Source organism: Anopheles funestus, chromosome 3RL, assembly GCF_943734845.2.
Source record: "Anopheles funestus chromosome 3RL, idAnoFuneDA-416_04, whole genome shotgun sequence".
Lineage (NCBI taxonomy): Eukaryota > Metazoa > Arthropoda > Insecta > Diptera > Culicidae > Anopheles > Anopheles funestus.
The window spans coordinates 30616319-30630938 of NC_064599.1; the positions used below are offsets into that span (position 1 = coordinate 30616319).

Below are 14620 nucleotides of genomic sequence, written 5' to 3' on the forward strand. Positions count from 1 at the left end.
CGTTATTAAACATGGCATTTTTGGCAAAGCGATTTTGTCGTCTATCCGTCAGAAAGAGCTCTGGCATTGCGTTTGACAGATAGATGCCGTCCGCTCGTGTAATAACTCAAGATTCTGCAAAAATCTTTAAACGGTTTAAATTGACCGTTTCTCTTAAATGGAATCAAGTTAAAAATTGGAACATATTCAAATAAAATTATATTGACCTTCTCTCCGGCCGAAGAGCAAAAAAAACTGCCACCGCCATCAAAACATCTTCTTCTATATCCATTATGAACTTTTTTCACAAATATGTATAACACAAGTTTAAAGCAAGTTCATATGAACGTGAACAACGCAAATATAAACAAACCGATAGTTTGACAGATAGACGACGGTCCGAAGCAAATCGGAATCGAACATGCTCGATACCGATTTTGAGACCGGCATTTATCTGCCAAACGCGATTTGACAGATAGACGACAAAACCGCTTTGCCAAAAATGCCATGTTTAATAACGGCATTAATCGCAGAAGCACGTGTTGTTGGTAAACATACGTACAGCAAACAATAGTTCAGCGAAAATAAAAACCCCTCGTCGCTGCTGTGGTACAGTGCAAACAATGGGAGATAGTGTAAATTTCCGAACAATTTTAGAGTCAAAACATATTCTTGTGGTGTTAGATCTGCCAGAGCTAGATCTAGAACATGAAAGTAATCTTGTGCTGAATATTTTTCCGACAGAATGCACTTTCACGGCTGCACCGTATCATGCAAGGTAAGAAATGAATACTGTTGCCAAATGAAAAACTGTTGATCACCATAAGCCATATTTTGTAGAATACCTTTATCGCATCTTGTACATCCCGGGAAGGCGTATCCAGAAAATATTGATTATGAGAAAAGTGCGGTGACGTTTCGTGTTCCACTGGATTGCGAAATTAAACCGACCAACACCGAAACTCCTTCCTATCCGTATGGCTTCGGACGGCTTCATAACGGTCCATTGTTGCTGGTAAGTATAACTGCCACATGGTACAAAGACAAACTTACTGTTGTCTTATTAATTTACAGGAAACAAGCCAAGAGCTCAAGGTGCTTCCCGATCCTTGCACGTACAACTTCCCGCAACGATGGGAACTTAAAGAAGTAGCAGAAAAACATGATTTTAATGGCGAACATTATGGAATGGATTACATACAGTTCACTATCGACAAGTTGGGTCTTAATCTAGACAACATTCCCGCGTCGTTTAAATTATCCGAAGATCAATCATACCGGATACGGGTGATTCTAGACGAAAAAGTGCGACAAAAGGAAGCATACTCCTGCATCGAAGATCACCAACCGCTTTTGCTTGGTCTGATCGATATACTGCTTGCGATCGGCTACGATCAGTTGACTAACAACAACGAACTGAATGAAGCAAATTCACACATCAATATTCATCGCATATCCGCTACACTCGCGTACTTTGTGGAATTTGACTGTGTGGAGCAAATATTACGATCGTTCTACCGTCGTTCCTGCACGTATCCTTACTATCGGAACAAAGAAATCTCACTAGTGTGTGCACAGCACGTGATCAATGGAATAACGTCCGTAGACAGACGGACATGGATTCAACTGCAGCTGATGCTTGCGTACGAAGCATTTAAGACCACGGACTGTGCCGTGTTGAATCATTTCTTTATCAAAGACTATATTCGCTATGTGGAATTAGGTTTAAATGAAGAGATTCTCATGCTGCTCATAAATGATATGCAAAAGGTACGTGTAATTATGGCCATGTTCGTTACTGGAATTTAATCAATTGTAATGTATCTTCCTACCGTAGGCACTACCGGACGTACACCAGGCAGTGCTCGGTTTTGGTGAAGAAAAAATGCTTCAAAAACTGCTTATGGACATCATAACACAGGAGGAATCAGATAGCACCGACTCGGACGATTACGAATCGTCGGAAGATGAGTGTGACGATAGTAACAGTGACAACGAATCTGTTACCACCAATGAAGAACCAAGCGCAAATGAAAATGTGCTAGAAAAGCTAATGAACCTGAAGCTGTCCGGTTGAAAACCGTTGAATTGACCCTTGCAATAAAAAGAATAGCTGTACGGCTAACATACCTAACTTCGGTGTACTATGCATAAGTAGAATTTTATTCATTCGTTAAGAGATTGTTTTACAACAAATAAAATGTTTAAAAAATACATCCTTGACCGCGTCAGGATTTGTAAAACCTATGATTAGAGATTATTTCTTTTCCTTGTCGAGATAATACATGTTACACATTCCTTCCTAGATGCTTACTTTGGCCTTCGTAGAGGGCACAAATAGAGATAGCGATCACTCTTTCGTACATATTTATCTTCGCAGAATTCCACAAATACATTTTCCATCTTCTCTTCGAAGTTCTTCAAAGTCTTCTGGCATTTTGACCTAAAAACAACAAGATGAAAAAATAAACAGATGAAAACCTCGTTCCAGTGGTGCTGGGTGCATAATAATCATTCACCTACCTCTATTGCCTGACCGTGGATCAAGCATTGCAGTGGCATCGAATCGCCAATGGCGGCCTGTTCACGCAGCTTTCTCTCAATACTGGACCATGTTTTCGAACACTTAGCTAGTAGCTCCATATTGCCAACGATGTATAGCCCGTCCTGTGCGCGGGACAGAGCAACACAGATACGATTTTCGTGCGCAAGGAAACCGATCGTATCGGTCCCACTGTTTGCATTGCCACTGCGCACCAGGGAAAGCAAAACGATCTTACTCTCCTCACCCTGGTAATTGTCTATTACCGCAATTCGAACTCCATGCAAGGTGGGACGATTTTTCTTCTCCTGTTGGTAGAGTAGGAGAAGGTTTTACTTCGACCATCGGACAACCGCAGAAGAAAAACTTACCGCAACGAACTGCAACATTTGACCATTATAAGCCGTTAGTATAACAATGTCCTCCGCGGTGTAGCTTCCTTGCACTAGTAAATACTCGCAAAGACCGAGCAAGAACCGACATTCAAATAGGTTTTTCTTCGATTTTTCATCGCCTCCATCGTCACTGCCCGCCGACTCAATAGCAGATTCTCCTCCTTCAGGATAATTATGCGACAAGAAGAACAGATTGCGCATCATACCGGGCACATTCGGTCGTTCCACAACCGAATCGGCATCCTCCAGTACAGGGTAGATAATCGGTCGTAAAAGGTCTGCCATTTCAGGTCGCATTCGATGTTGTACAGTCATCATAGCAACACTGAAACGATTGTTGATCATGCGCTCAAATAAGGATAAATCCATCCGATAGTGGCGCGACAGTACGTAGGTACTTGTAGTGGGGCGTAACTGTTTGTGGTCACCGATTAAGATACACTGTGTGGTATGCCTTGTCAGTGAGGACACAATGTGTGCTTCTAGCACTTCCGCCGCCTCCTCGATTATCACGATTGGTGTGCGGAGAAGCTCCAGCAAGGTGCGATTCCGTGCGGCAAACGTTGTCGTCATGGCAACGACACGGAACCCTTGTATCAGTTTCAGTGTGCTTAGCTGGCTTAGTTCGTGGAGCCGTCGCGATGCTTCCAGTAATTCTTCCTGCAACGATAGTAAAGGATTTGTGTTGGTTTTTTTGAAACTGCTGAACACATTGAAAACATGGCTGTACACATGGTACACAACCTACCATACACTGGACCATCGGCCGTGACAATGCATCGGTTGTCTCCTGCTGCTCCTGCTGCAACGCATCAAACCGTTCAACCAGCTTCAGGTACTCTTGCTTCACATTGTAATAACTGATCCGTAACCGTCTGTCAATCCGTTCGTCTTCCTGCAGTTGCTTTACATTGTATGCGTCCAGCAGCGGGTGCTTCGATTGGCCACCCATACGCACGATACTGTCCGTGTAGCGAGTCACGCCGCACAAAAACTGATCCAGCGCATGATTGGTCAAACAGATAAGCAGAATTTGTTCGCTTGTGTTTGCCAGCAGCGTTTCAACGATGCGCAGACCGATGTATGTTTTCCCCGTTCCTGGTGGACCCTGTATCAGCGTAAATCGGTTTGTCAGTGCCATCCGAAAAGCTTCAAACTGTGACATGTTCATTCCGGCTGCGGTAGCCAATGCTTCCGCCGGCCAATCAGCGGGTTTCTTTAGATCAAACTGTATTCCACCGTAGTTGAAAAGGTGCGCATTTCCTTGGCCCAAGTATCCGGGCAAACCTTTGCTCGGGAAAGTTACATCGACAATGTACGATTTTAACGGAAAATTGTCATCCCGTAAACGGCTCAACGCATTGAACGTTTGGTGGTACGGTTCGAAAAATATTTCACTTTCAATCATAAGTAGCGGTCGGTTGAACAAATGCATACCATGGCCAGACGAGTGTGGATCGTTTTCCGTTTGGTGCTCCAGCCGAATCAGTTCCACGTAAATGTAGCCATTCAGTAGCTGTGCCGCATCACGATTGCTAATGACCGCAACGACAAGTTCGCTTAGCTCCGGACCGTAGCTGAACAGCACCATAGATCCGTTCATAAACCGTTTCGTGTTGGACAGTGCCAATCGTTTGTACCGCGCAGAAAGGTTAGAATAACCCCGCTCGGTTGGATCTAAATCAACGAGCACGAGCTGCTCCTTTGCTGTCCGCCGATTAATTGTGCTAGGAAGGAGCAGCTTAACTGGCCAATGCACACGAATACTCTCACCGACGTACGATTTACCGGGGCCATTCTTTTCGACAAATTTCCGATACTTCTGTATGCCGGTGCGTAAGGGGATTAAGAAGTCTTCCTTCAGCAGATTCAAATGAACATCCAGATAATGTTCAACACTTTGATATTTTCCTTTCACGATGTTTTGCTTCAGATTCATCGAAGGACCTGAGCCCTCGTTCAGCTCGTTAATGGTAGGACAAATCTAATGAACAAGTAAACAAATATGTTTTAAGAACCAACAGCCTCAATCGTGCAACTATCACACTTACACTGAGTTGTTTCGTCGGTTCTTCTGCAGCTGGGTTTTGCGCCAAATCATGCAATTGTTCCTGTTGCTTTTTATCGTTCGGAGGTGAGATTCGGCTAAGCTTTTGGCAATATTCCAGCACTCGCTGGGGAAGCGGGATGTGCTGTTTCGTTTCGGCTAGAAACTTCAACAACACATCCATCATATCAATCCGCGAAATGGTTGGACGAACAATTTTGCTTTTTTTCTTTTTCTTTTTTTCTCCTTCGGCTGGTTGCTGGAAAAATTTTAACAACTGCTCCCAAAAGTGTTGCTGGTTTACCAGCGTCCCGAACAGTTGCTTGACCGTTTCGTACAGTGGAATCGTACTGAGTTTGTTCATAATTTTCATCAGAACCAAAATTAACTCCTCGCCGTACGTTTTTTTCGTCAGCGTGGCAAGAAACTCTTCCTTTTGCACGTAAATATCGGCAAACATAGAAAGTGTATCGTTCTCCAGGATGTTTACAAGCTTCGTGAGAGGAATGGTTTGTACGTACTTCCCGGGTGCACCTTTCGGCAGCTCGAACTTGGCCGTTCGCCCTTGCGCAGCGTTTTTAATCGAGTCCACATAATTACCACCCTCGTCTGGAAAGGAGAAAATGCCTGATATTTAGCAAAGTGCGCTGTATAAAACCTTCGTACAAACTCACCGTTTAGTGTGAACTTTAAATTATCCAACATTTCTCTCACGGACTTTCCCGATCCTTCAGCTGCCTCCTTGTCACCTTCTGCATTTCCAACTTTGTTTGGTATGTTTACAACGAATTCATCTTCGTCCTTATTAAACCAATCGTCATCATCTTCTTCCGGAGTTTTAGCATTAGACATTGAAAGCGTTGTTCTGGACAAATGAGCTTCAAACTGTTGTTAAAATCGACGGAAAAACCACTGCAATACAAATTCTCTTATTCTAGTTCACTTCACTTCAGGCTACGGCCCGTTTAGGTTAAACTATCTAAGCCTTTCAAGATTTTTTCCCCAATCGCAATGCTGAATTAACTAACTTCTATTTACTGCTGGACCGGCTGCAAATGGCCAAAGGTCCTTCTATCATTGGAGATTCTTGCGTTCATTAGTACGATACCGTTTTGCGTTGATTGTTTGTAGCAAAATTGTTTTGATAGATTTTGTTCCTTTGCACGTTTATATTATACGGTGGATTTCTTTGAGTTTTTCTTGCATTGGTCCTTTTGAATTGATCGTTTTTTCGTTTTTGAAACATACGCTGGGAAGCGACGGACGAAACAATGCACAGTTGTTGTATGGAATAAAATAAAAATTTATTAAATAGCGATATCGTTTTCCCAAACAGTAAGATTGCTTATTCATTTCATGACCGGATTGTTTTTACTTCTTTTATTGCAGATAGATTATACGATATAATAAAGCTCCCTTTAACTTGCGCAATGTTATGTATTGTTTCTATTTTTCCTATTGGTTTACACTGATCAATTCGTCATGTCCAACTTGTAGAGATAAATAGTTAGCATTAAATTAACCTACTTTAGCATAAACGTAAGAGCCAAAGCTGCACTAGCCGCCGTCAGCTAAACGATTGAGATCAATTGAACGAATAATTAAACATGGTTCGTTTTAGTTTTACCCCTTCCCTGGCTATCCCGTATCAGAAGTACAATCCGAAGAATCGTTCGAATTATCTGTCGAGCTGCTTTGCGCCGATCGGAACGAACGTCGCTTCTGTTCTCCGCTGCTCGACCCACCGCCACCGGTTTTCCGATTTTCAGGACTTTGCTCCATTTTCACATACCCCACGGTAGAGTTTTCCCTGCTCCCACTGGCGAGCGTTTTCTTCCGTTCCTTCACGGCGCCTTCCGTGTCCGTCTTGCTAGCGGATCCTTTCCCTTTACCAGCAGACGCCGTCTTAACCGGAGTTGATGACGTCGCTGCCTCATCAGGATGGTTCGTTTTCTCATCTAACGTCTCCGCCCGGCTGGCGGTATCAATTTCATCTTCCTCGTCAAAGCTGATCGGTTTATTTTTTGCTTCCGCCTCAGCGAATGCCGCCGGATATTGATTGCCGATTTTCGTCTTGATCGTTCGTATCTTGCGGAAAATGTAATCCAAATCTTTCTTCATGTCATGCAGCAGTTTCGTGTGCTTTTTAAAATCATCCGTAGCTATCTTCAGTCGGCTGGCACTTAGCGCGTTACAGTTGAGCAACATTTCATTCGTTTTCTCAAAACGCTGCAACCTGGAACGGATTGATCAATGCATTAGCCCCTGGCAGCTGTAACTTACACAAACGGCTTACATTTGCTTCTGCGCTCGTATCATAACTTCCACGTCCGTTTGATTGACCAACCCAGCCAACCCTTGGACGAACACTTCCGGGGCGGTATAGTTTTGAAAGCACTCGATGCTGAAATCACTTTCCGGGCGCCCTGAGTGCATGCTGCTGCTCATCTCCGAGTTCATCATGACGGCAAAGAGTTAATTGCTTCCAAACTGCAGCGAATAAATGTTTTTCTGCTTTTTAATTACTCTCTAGACGCAAACAGCTGTGGAAAGAACAATATTTACTTTTTGTAAACAATAGTTTTTTAGCTGTCAGTTTGCATGCTTTTTTTTATTTTATGTGCGTCACTCATTTGTGTTATTTTTTTCACAGGGTCACGCGTTAGCAGTACCAACATTCCATTAAGTTCATAGGAGTGAAAAATAAGATCGAAATTTATTTTAGATGCTCTTAAAACTATACCATTAGCATACATAAAGTCTGTGCCATAATTCGTGTTCGTCACGAATGCGCTTCCTAAAATATATCATCATGATCATAGCAAACCAGCTCCCGGTTATCCTTATGCTTTCCCTTTTGCGACCGGTTCGTGGCAAGTGCGGACCATACAGCCGAAGAGCCAGCATCGTTGATGGGATTGATCTGTGGCTGACGGCGTGCTAATTGCACCTGCAGCTGTATACCACCGACCGTCTTAGAGTGAAGGTCGCTGATCGCTTTGTCGGCAGATTCCGTCTTGGAGAACGTGATAAAACCTCGCCCCTTCTCGATCTCCATCGAAATGTTGAGAATTTCGCCAAAATCGCTAAAGTGCTTCTTGAGAAAGTTCTCCGTCACCTTGTTGCCGGAAACGTACACGGTATTACCGGATCGCGGTTTGTCTTTCGATGCATCGACGCCCGGCTTCGATTTGTCCACCTGATCGTCCACCTTATCACGTTCATTTGCAAACTGCTGGTAGAGGTTCTGTACGCGGCTGGTTTCTTTCTCCACCGGACTGTTGGGCCTTTCGACCGGTATGGTAGGTGTGCCCACTACACTGGACGTTGAAGCAGTCGAGCTGGCGCTTTCATACTCTGTAGATGCACCGAACGATTGATACTGACCGGCTGGTGACATTTCCGGTTGAGTTCGTTTTCGCTCCTGTCCTTTAGGTCGCTTAAACGAACCTTCCTGTTTGGGCTGTGGTTTCTGTATGGCTTGTATGGCGCCGCTTTTCAGCAGCTTTCGAGCCACCTCACGCGCATCTCGTGCATCGGTTGGGCGTTTAGGCAACAGATTCTTTTCCGGTTCCTGTTTCGGCGCCTTGAGTGCTTGGAGTGCTTTTTTCTTCTTTCTAAGCTTTGCATATTTGGCTTGCAGCATCAGTTCTTCCTCGGTTAAGTTCGATGGAAAATGAATGTAAACCATTTTCACAATCAGTAGTAGTGTCTAGTGTGTATCGCTACGCGTTTTCGATATTCAGCAGATGTCTAAAAGAACAAGTACAAATATAAAAACGTTGCAAACGACTGCAAAGACGGCGCACCATACCAATTGTTTTGATTCCACTTCTCTTTCTTGATTTGGCCAAATTTGATTGTTTTATTCGTTGACGTTACGGGTCTCGAAGCGTTATGCCCAAGGTTGCCAGGTATTCTCAAAAAGATTTACACGCTCATAGGAATAAATAAGAACGAATAGCAAAAAGGCTAACAATGTCGTCAAATTTTGAGAAAGTGAACATCGGATGCAATTCGTAGGATTTTATAAAAATGGCTTCAATCAGCCACTACTCCCAATCAGAATCATTAAATTTCTATAATCACTGTCGGATGCATACGTATAGACGAAGCTTGAGATAACGCACTGACTGTACGTCAGATCAATACGCGTCATTTTCACAATTGCGTTATTTCAACGTCAACTATTCAAAAGGCGAAATCGATAACGGTAATTTGTAGAATGTTTGGCGGACTGTTTCTATTCTACTGCTCGTGAATTACCCGGTAAGTTACAACGTGTGTATAAAAATCTTCAAGCTAATCGAGATCGATGTCTTTTCTCCTTAAAACCGTTCTTGAATGCACCATTTTTGCTGCTTTCTTCGATGAAATCGCGCCCAGATCTTCCAACCAGTGGTTACAAACGCAAAACTTACACCCCTCCGTAGAAGCATCCTCGCCCTTTCGGAAGCGATTAAATGCCAGACTCAGCAAACTGAAACGAAAGCAAGCGATTGTTGCACCAGAGAAAAGAACGAAACGCACAGCAATCGCGTTTGAATCGTGATCAAACAAATCGGAAAACATCGAGTGACGACCATAGAAAGGTCACGCATAAGCGTACAGTGCTAGGCCGCCCGCAGTCACAGCAGCTTTCGCAGAGTGTGTCGCCATTGGGAAATAGAAAACGGTGTGCGCGTTCCATGTTCAGAAGAGGTCGGTGTACGGCAGGGAAGCGTAGTGGAGTGTGTTAAAGCAACAACTCTCCAGACTTGCATCCAGCAGCTGTGTATCTGTTGTAAAGGAAAAGCAAGCCGTTGCTAACGAAGCAGAACGTCTGTATCAGCGTAATTATCGCGCGTTTGGTATACCCGGAAGAAAGGAAACAAGACATCGCGGCAAGCAGCGCTGAGGAGCGGCTGCATCGTCTATTCACCATCCGTTTCGTGCGCTAGTGTGTGCGGGCTGGGCTAGGCTAGCTGAAGAAGAAAAACTCAAAAAGGAGGGAAACGCGTCGCCGAAAGTGTGTTTTGTTTGGAGATCAACAAAAAACAGGAAGAATGGCCCAAAACATCAATCCGGAGCGTGCACAGTCATCGAACCCATCGAAACAGAATGATGAAGCGCTGATAAACAACAATAACCAGGCCGTTAGCAAAAGGTGAGTGCGCCGAGTGCTCCCGGAACGTCGCTGAGGGAATTGCCGTCAGGAATTGCCTTGTCCGGACATTTGGTTATTCGCGCGCATTTAGAAATCATTCGCCATCTGCACCCAGATGGCGATGACACCATCGCGATTGTGTACCCTTCCGCCGTACTGTGCCATAGCAAGTGATGTGTGTGCTTCCATTTTATTCCACCAGATAAATAGAATTTGTATAAGTACGACTACAACTAGTCGTGTAAAATTGGTTCATTCCCTATGAACTCAAGTGTCCCCTTACAGCAGCGTTGTCGTGTTGCTGCGCGGTGTTGGTGAAGGGACTCACTCGAGGGAGAAGAAGGGTGCGCCCTATCTGTCATGGCGTTACGCGTCTCACTTTCTTGTAACTGTTTTTGAAAATGGTAACGGTTTCTCATTGCCTCCTACGTTTTTTGGCTTTCGCAAAGAATCGATTTTTTTTCTTGTAATGTGTTTCTTGATAATGAAAATAAGATCGTTTAATCGATAAGAAGTGATGTCGTCGGGAAGTCGTGAAGAAGAGGTTGAGTAGTAGACACAAGTGTTGTGTTGATGGTGAGAAGAATGTTTCATCATGGAATACCGATCAAATACCGTAGAGTTCATTGACCTATGAGAGTTCACACTTGTCGAATTTAATTAGAGTTTATTGATATCTCACGAAATATTGGCGGTTATTCGTTTTATTCAAATACCTAGTTTAATTATGTTCACTTTGTTGATTAAGTTTTAATTTAAAATGAGAAGAATACGAATCCCAAATTCATGTTGCAAGTTTAAAACCTACTTACACTAGATCTGTTTACCGGGTTTGACCAATTCCATGTCCATCCAAGCTTGTGAAGACTTTAAGAAAACAATTTTGTTATAACATGAACGACCAATCTCGATCAGCTAGTAAAATAAAATTTCGATCTTTCTCTTCTCGGCAGACTCCAAAAAGAACTAATGGCGCTGATGTTGTCATCGGAAAAATCCATCTCTGCCTTCCCGGAGGGTGAAAACTTCTTCAAATGGATCGGTACAATCAGCGGTCCAGACGATACCGTGTACAAGGGTCAGAAGTACAAGTTGCTGCTAGAATTCCCCAACTCGTACCCGTACTCGGCACCGAACGTTAAGTTCATCACGCCCTGCTTTCACCCTAACGTCGACCTCAGCGGTTCGATCTGCCTTGACATCCTGAAGGACAAGTGGTCCGCACTGTACGATGTACGGACAATCCTGCTCTCGATTCAGTCCCTGCTCGGGGAGCCGAACAACGACAGCCCGCTCAACTCGCAGGCATCCCAGCTGTGGCCGAATCAGGCCGAGTACAAAAAATATTTGGATGATTTCTACGAGAAGAACAAGGATTCCTAAGGTGTGCGGTTGAAGCTTTACCCTCCCGATGCGTTCAAATCCCCTACTGGATCCTTCAACCAACCACCAACAATTCCCTAATTAGTAGAACAATTTAATGATAGAGAAGATTAGCCAGTCAGCCTTGTCGTCAGTGTCAGCCCAGCCAAGAATCGGACGGCCGTTCGGAATTGTGTTGAGCTTAAGCTATTGCTATCCATGATTGACGAGCAAAGTTGAAAGGGAAAACAAGTGAAATTAGTGGCGTGAAACGTTTCAGATTATTTGGAAATATTCAAAAAAAGAACAAAAAAAACACACACACACAATAGACCTTGATTTAACTGTGTTTTCAAATGTAAAATTTTACCAACGATGGTGCTCTACGCACCAAGTTTCCGTTTCTTAGTTTTTCGTTCCCAAAAGTAATGTTTTATGAAGGCAAAATTGTGAAACTTATAGTCATCTACCATTGCAGTTCATTCCTTTTCTAGTAATCTCTCAATAATCAATGCTCGCGCTTAAAAAGATGGCAAAAGTTAAGCCCTAACAACAGCCCGAACTTGCCAAAGGCGAAATGCAAAAGAAGAGTGTTTACGGTTAATTATTGTTTGCTGTTTTTTTGTTTTTGTAAGCGGCATAAGTTTTGTACGGAAGAAATCTCGATTTACTTAAAATGTTGCGACTTTAGTTAACGATGGAAGGCAGAAATGAATGGACACACGGCACCGACTTCAAAGAAAACAAAAAAAGGAACGTGTTTGTATTGTAGCTCGTAGATAAGTGGATTCAAGTATCTTATTGCTTTTAAGACGATTTTAATATTGACCATAATTTGTGAACCGTGCGAAACCACCCTTCCGCTGTTTTCGAGTCGCAATAGTTTCCGTAGTTCAGGTTTCCTCCAAGGACACCGTGTGTAAATCGCACCCTTGCTCTCATCATTTATTACAACCATATTAACTGGTACAATGCATACTGCACCTGGACAGGCTACGTTAGGGAAGACAACACGAAAGTACACATAAACGAGACTATTTAGTTACCGTGATTTAGATCGCTCGGTCACCGTCAGCGGTGGGAACTAAAGTCAATCACTTATGGTCGATGGTGTGGCGACTTTGCGGCATTCTGTAATCTCGTCTAGAACGAACAGGAAAGTTGACCAGTAATTCAAATGGGAAGGAAGAAATTTATGTATTTATTTATAGTTTTGTGTGCGATAGAAAACCGAAAATGGACTTGGTCGTTTAAATCAGCAACAGCGAAAACAAAACAATTTTTGTGTGTTGGTGTTATTTTATATGATTATATCACTAGTGTTCTCCTATTAGTCAATGGTAAGGACAATTAACTTCGTTAAAGATTCACATATCTCCAAGAAAATGTTGGTTGTTATGTTGTTAATTTTCCTTAAAATTTATCCAGATGGACATACGTGAAAGCTAACATCGTGTTGAGATCGGAGGATTGTTTTGCTTACACTGCTAATACTGAGTGCACTGATAATACCTACCAAATTGAATGCAGTGTATTGTTGCTGGCCATACTGATAGCAACCCGTCAGGTGAAGAAGATTTCTGCGCCTACATGTCCGCTACCAATTCCAATCATTTTAATTAAAGTAGGAAATTTTGGTTTCACAGTTTTTCAAATCCAGACGGTTTTTTTTCTCTTCCTGTGCGTCAGCGATAAACGTAAACAATGAAGAAACAGCTGTCAAAAGCTATAAAGCGAAAGGTGAAAAATATCTTTTCCAATGGAGGAAAACAATTCACTTGTGTATGGGCTCGATTTTCAGGTGAGAAATCGCGGGTTCCTAGCAAAGGAAAACAATTTCTAATTGTCCAATGTTATTGCGAACGATCACGCACACGCTACACTGTTCCACACGCAGGCGAGAGCGCTCGCATCGCAGCAAGCCGAAAGCAATGATGTGCGGTTTTTCGTAGCAACGCAAAGCCTCAAACCCAACAACCACTTGCACGTAGTCGATCTGAACGAGGACAGTTCCGCGCTGCAGTCGCGTATCTTCACCCATCCGTACGGGGAAGTATGGCGGCTAACGGCAAGTGCACACGATCCGCGCCTTCTGGCCAGCTGTTACAGCCTGCTGAAAGGTACGCAGGTCGTCATGGAGACAGCGCTCCTAACGTTACCGGAATCTCTCGAACCGAAGGACGGTGATCTGGAGTTTCTGACATTCCAGCACGTAGAAACACTGCCGACGAGTGGGTTTGGAGCGGAAATACGCACCACCGAGTTCCATCCAACCGATGCAAACCAACTGGCCTGTGTAGTGGATGGTAAGATAATTCTATTTAATCGGGCCGAATCAGCAACCCGCGTGGTGGCAGAAATCAATGCTAAAAATGTGCCCAAGTTTACCACTGGACGATGGTCCCACTTTCATCAAGGCAATCATTTCATAGCGCTACATGACTGCAGCATAAGGTAATTCGCACCCGGTTTGGTTGTGTTGGATCAGGTGGAATAATGCTTTCGCTACTCACGCTACTCGCATCCTTAGATCATACGATATACGGGATCCCAACCATGTCGTGTGGAGCATCGAGGAAGCGCACAGCCAGATGGTGCGCGATTTAGATTGCAACCCAAACAAACAGTGTCACATCGTGACGGGTGGGGACGACGGTGTGATGAAGGTGTGGGATTTCCGTAACACCAAGGAACACGTGTTTGCACGCAGCGACCATCATCACTGGATATGGAGTGTACGGTTTAACACGTACCACGATCAGCTGATACTGTCCAGCGGTAGTGACGGTAAGGTGCTGCTAACTTGCGCCGGCAGTGTCAGTTCGGAGGCGCCAGAAGTTATAACGGGCGAAGCAGTAAGCGAGCAGGTGGGCGGTGGTAGTGAACCGCGGGAACATTTGGCCGATGGGCTGCTGCAAACGTTCGATCAGCATGAGGATTCGGTGTATGGTGTCGAGTGGAGTACGGCCGATCCGTGGATGTTTGCATCGTTGAGCTACGATGGGCGAATGATTATCTCCAAGGTGCCCAAGCAGTACAAGTACCAAATATTGCTGTAAGTGTGGAGCAGAATGGGACGGACCACCACATGCCACTTGTGTTAAAATAAAATCATTCCTTAATTTATTCTTCCGATATTTGATCGAGTA

The 14620-nt window shown here is 43.9% G+C and overlaps 6 protein-coding genes across 6 annotated transcripts; 3 read left to right on the plus strand and 3 right to left on the minus strand.

Moving 5' to 3' along the window:
• The first annotated feature begins 508 nt into the window (after positions 1–508).
• Positions 509–2113, plus strand: LOC125767897 (protein SHQ1 homolog). The gene is made up of 4 exons (XM_049434857.1): positions 509–757; positions 820–994; positions 1054–1749; positions 1817–2113. Exons 1-4 carry the CDS (start codon positions 603–605, stop codon positions 2054–2056), a joined length of 1266 nt encoding a protein of 421 aa, XP_049290814.1. The 5' UTR covers positions 509–602; the 3' UTR covers positions 2057–2113.
• A 1-nt stretch (position 2114) lies between these two features.
• On the minus strand, positions 2115–6196 carry LOC125767870 (NFX1-type zinc finger-containing protein 1). Its single transcript, XM_049434817.1, has 6 exons — positions 5638–6196; positions 4968–5572; positions 3665–4900; positions 2893–3576; positions 2503–2829; positions 2115–2422 (listed from the first exon to the last, which is right to left on the minus strand). Exons 1-6 carry the CDS (start codon positions 5813–5815, stop codon positions 2348–2350), a joined length of 3105 nt encoding a protein of 1034 aa, XP_049290774.1. The 5' UTR covers positions 5816–6196; the 3' UTR covers positions 2115–2347.
• Positions 6197–6328: 132 nt separating this feature from the next.
• LOC125767915 (kxDL motif-containing protein CG10681) lies at positions 6329–7552 on the minus strand. The gene is made up of 2 exons (XM_049434882.1): positions 7260–7552; positions 6329–7199 (listed from the first exon to the last, which is right to left on the minus strand). The coding sequence occupies exons 1-2, from the start codon at positions 7424–7426 to the stop codon at positions 6602–6604; spliced, it is 765 nt and encodes a 254-aa protein (XP_049290839.1). The 5' UTR covers positions 7427–7552; the 3' UTR covers positions 6329–6601.
• Positions 7553–7654: 102 nt separating this feature from the next.
• LOC125767911 (negative elongation factor E) lies at positions 7655–9060 on the minus strand. The gene is made up of 2 exons (XM_049434879.1): positions 8778–9060; positions 7655–8716 (listed from the first exon to the last, which is right to left on the minus strand). Exon 2 carries the CDS (start codon positions 8652–8654, stop codon positions 7761–7763), a length of 894 nt encoding a protein of 297 aa, XP_049290836.1. The 5' UTR covers positions 8655–8716; positions 8778–9060; the 3' UTR covers positions 7655–7760.
• A 70-nt stretch (positions 9061–9130) lies between these two features.
• LOC125767924 (ubiquitin-conjugating enzyme E2 C) lies at positions 9131–12750 on the plus strand. Its single transcript, XM_049434899.1, has 3 exons — positions 9131–9232; positions 9350–10109; positions 11063–12750. The coding sequence occupies exons 2-3, from the start codon at positions 10009–10011 to the stop codon at positions 11490–11492; spliced, it is 531 nt and encodes a 176-aa protein (XP_049290856.1). The 5' UTR covers positions 9131–9232; positions 9350–10008; the 3' UTR covers positions 11493–12750.
• An 83-nt stretch (positions 12751–12833) lies between these two features.
• Positions 12834–14597, plus strand: LOC125767903 (EARP-interacting protein homolog). Its single transcript, XM_049434866.1, has 3 exons — positions 12834–13272; positions 13369–13925; positions 14002–14597. The coding sequence occupies exons 1-3, from the start codon at positions 13231–13233 to the stop codon at positions 14528–14530; spliced, it is 1128 nt and encodes a 375-aa protein (XP_049290823.1). The 5' UTR covers positions 12834–13230; the 3' UTR covers positions 14531–14597.
• The last annotated feature ends 23 nt before the right edge of the window (positions 14598–14620 follow it).

Excerpts from the sequence above, each read along its gene's own strand:
- LOC125767897 (XM_049434857.1), top strand. The coding sequence starts at position 603 with ATGGGAGATAGTGTAAATTTCCGAACAATTTTAGAGTCAAAACATATT. Across the intron at positions 995-1,053 it reads ATAACGGTCCATTGTTGCTG|GAAACAAGCCAAGAGCTCAA; the intron begins GTAAGTATAACT and ends ATTAATTTACAG. Across the intron at positions 1,750-1,816 it reads TCATAAATGATATGCAAAAG|GCACTACCGGACGTACACCA; the intron begins GTACGTGTAATT and ends TTCCTACCGTAG.
- LOC125767870 (XM_049434817.1), bottom strand. The coding sequence starts at position 5,815 with ATGTCTAATGCTAAAACTCCGGAAGAAGATGATGACGATTGGTTTAAT. Across the intron at positions 4,901-4,967 it reads AACCGACGAAACAACTCAGT|ATTTGTCCTACCATTAACGA; the intron begins GTAAGTGTGATA and ends CTTGTTCATTAG. Across the intron at positions 2,830-2,892 it reads AAATGTTGCAGTTCGTTGCG|GAGAAGAAAAATCGTCCCAC; the intron begins GTAAGTTTTTCT and ends CTCTACCAACAG.
- LOC125767915 (XM_049434882.1), bottom strand. The coding sequence starts at position 7,426 with ATGATGAACTCGGAGATGAGCAGCAGCATGCACTCAGGGCGCCCGGAA. Across the intron at positions 7,200-7,259 it reads ATACGAGCGCAGAAGCAAAT|GTTGCAGCGTTTTGAGAAAA; the intron begins GTAAGCCGTTTG and ends AATCCGTTCCAG.
- LOC125767911 (XM_049434879.1), bottom strand. The coding sequence starts at position 8,654 with ATGGTTTACATTCATTTTCCATCGAACTTAACCGAGGAAGAACTGATG.
- LOC125767924 (XM_049434899.1), top strand. The coding sequence starts at position 10,009 with ATGGCCCAAAACATCAATCCGGAGCGTGCACAGTCATCGAACCCATCG. Across the intron at positions 10,110-11,062 it reads AACCAGGCCGTTAGCAAAAG|ACTCCAAAAAGAACTAATGG; the intron begins GTGAGTGCGCCG and ends TCTTCTCGGCAG.
- LOC125767903 (XM_049434866.1), top strand. The coding sequence starts at position 13,231 with ATGGAGGAAAACAATTCACTTGTGTATGGGCTCGATTTTCAG. Across the intron at positions 13,273-13,368 it reads TGTATGGGCTCGATTTTCAG|GCGAGAGCGCTCGCATCGCA; the intron begins GTGAGAAATCGC and ends TTCCACACGCAG. Across the intron at positions 13,926-14,001 it reads CTACATGACTGCAGCATAAG|ATCATACGATATACGGGATC; the intron begins GTAATTCGCACC and ends TCGCATCCTTAG.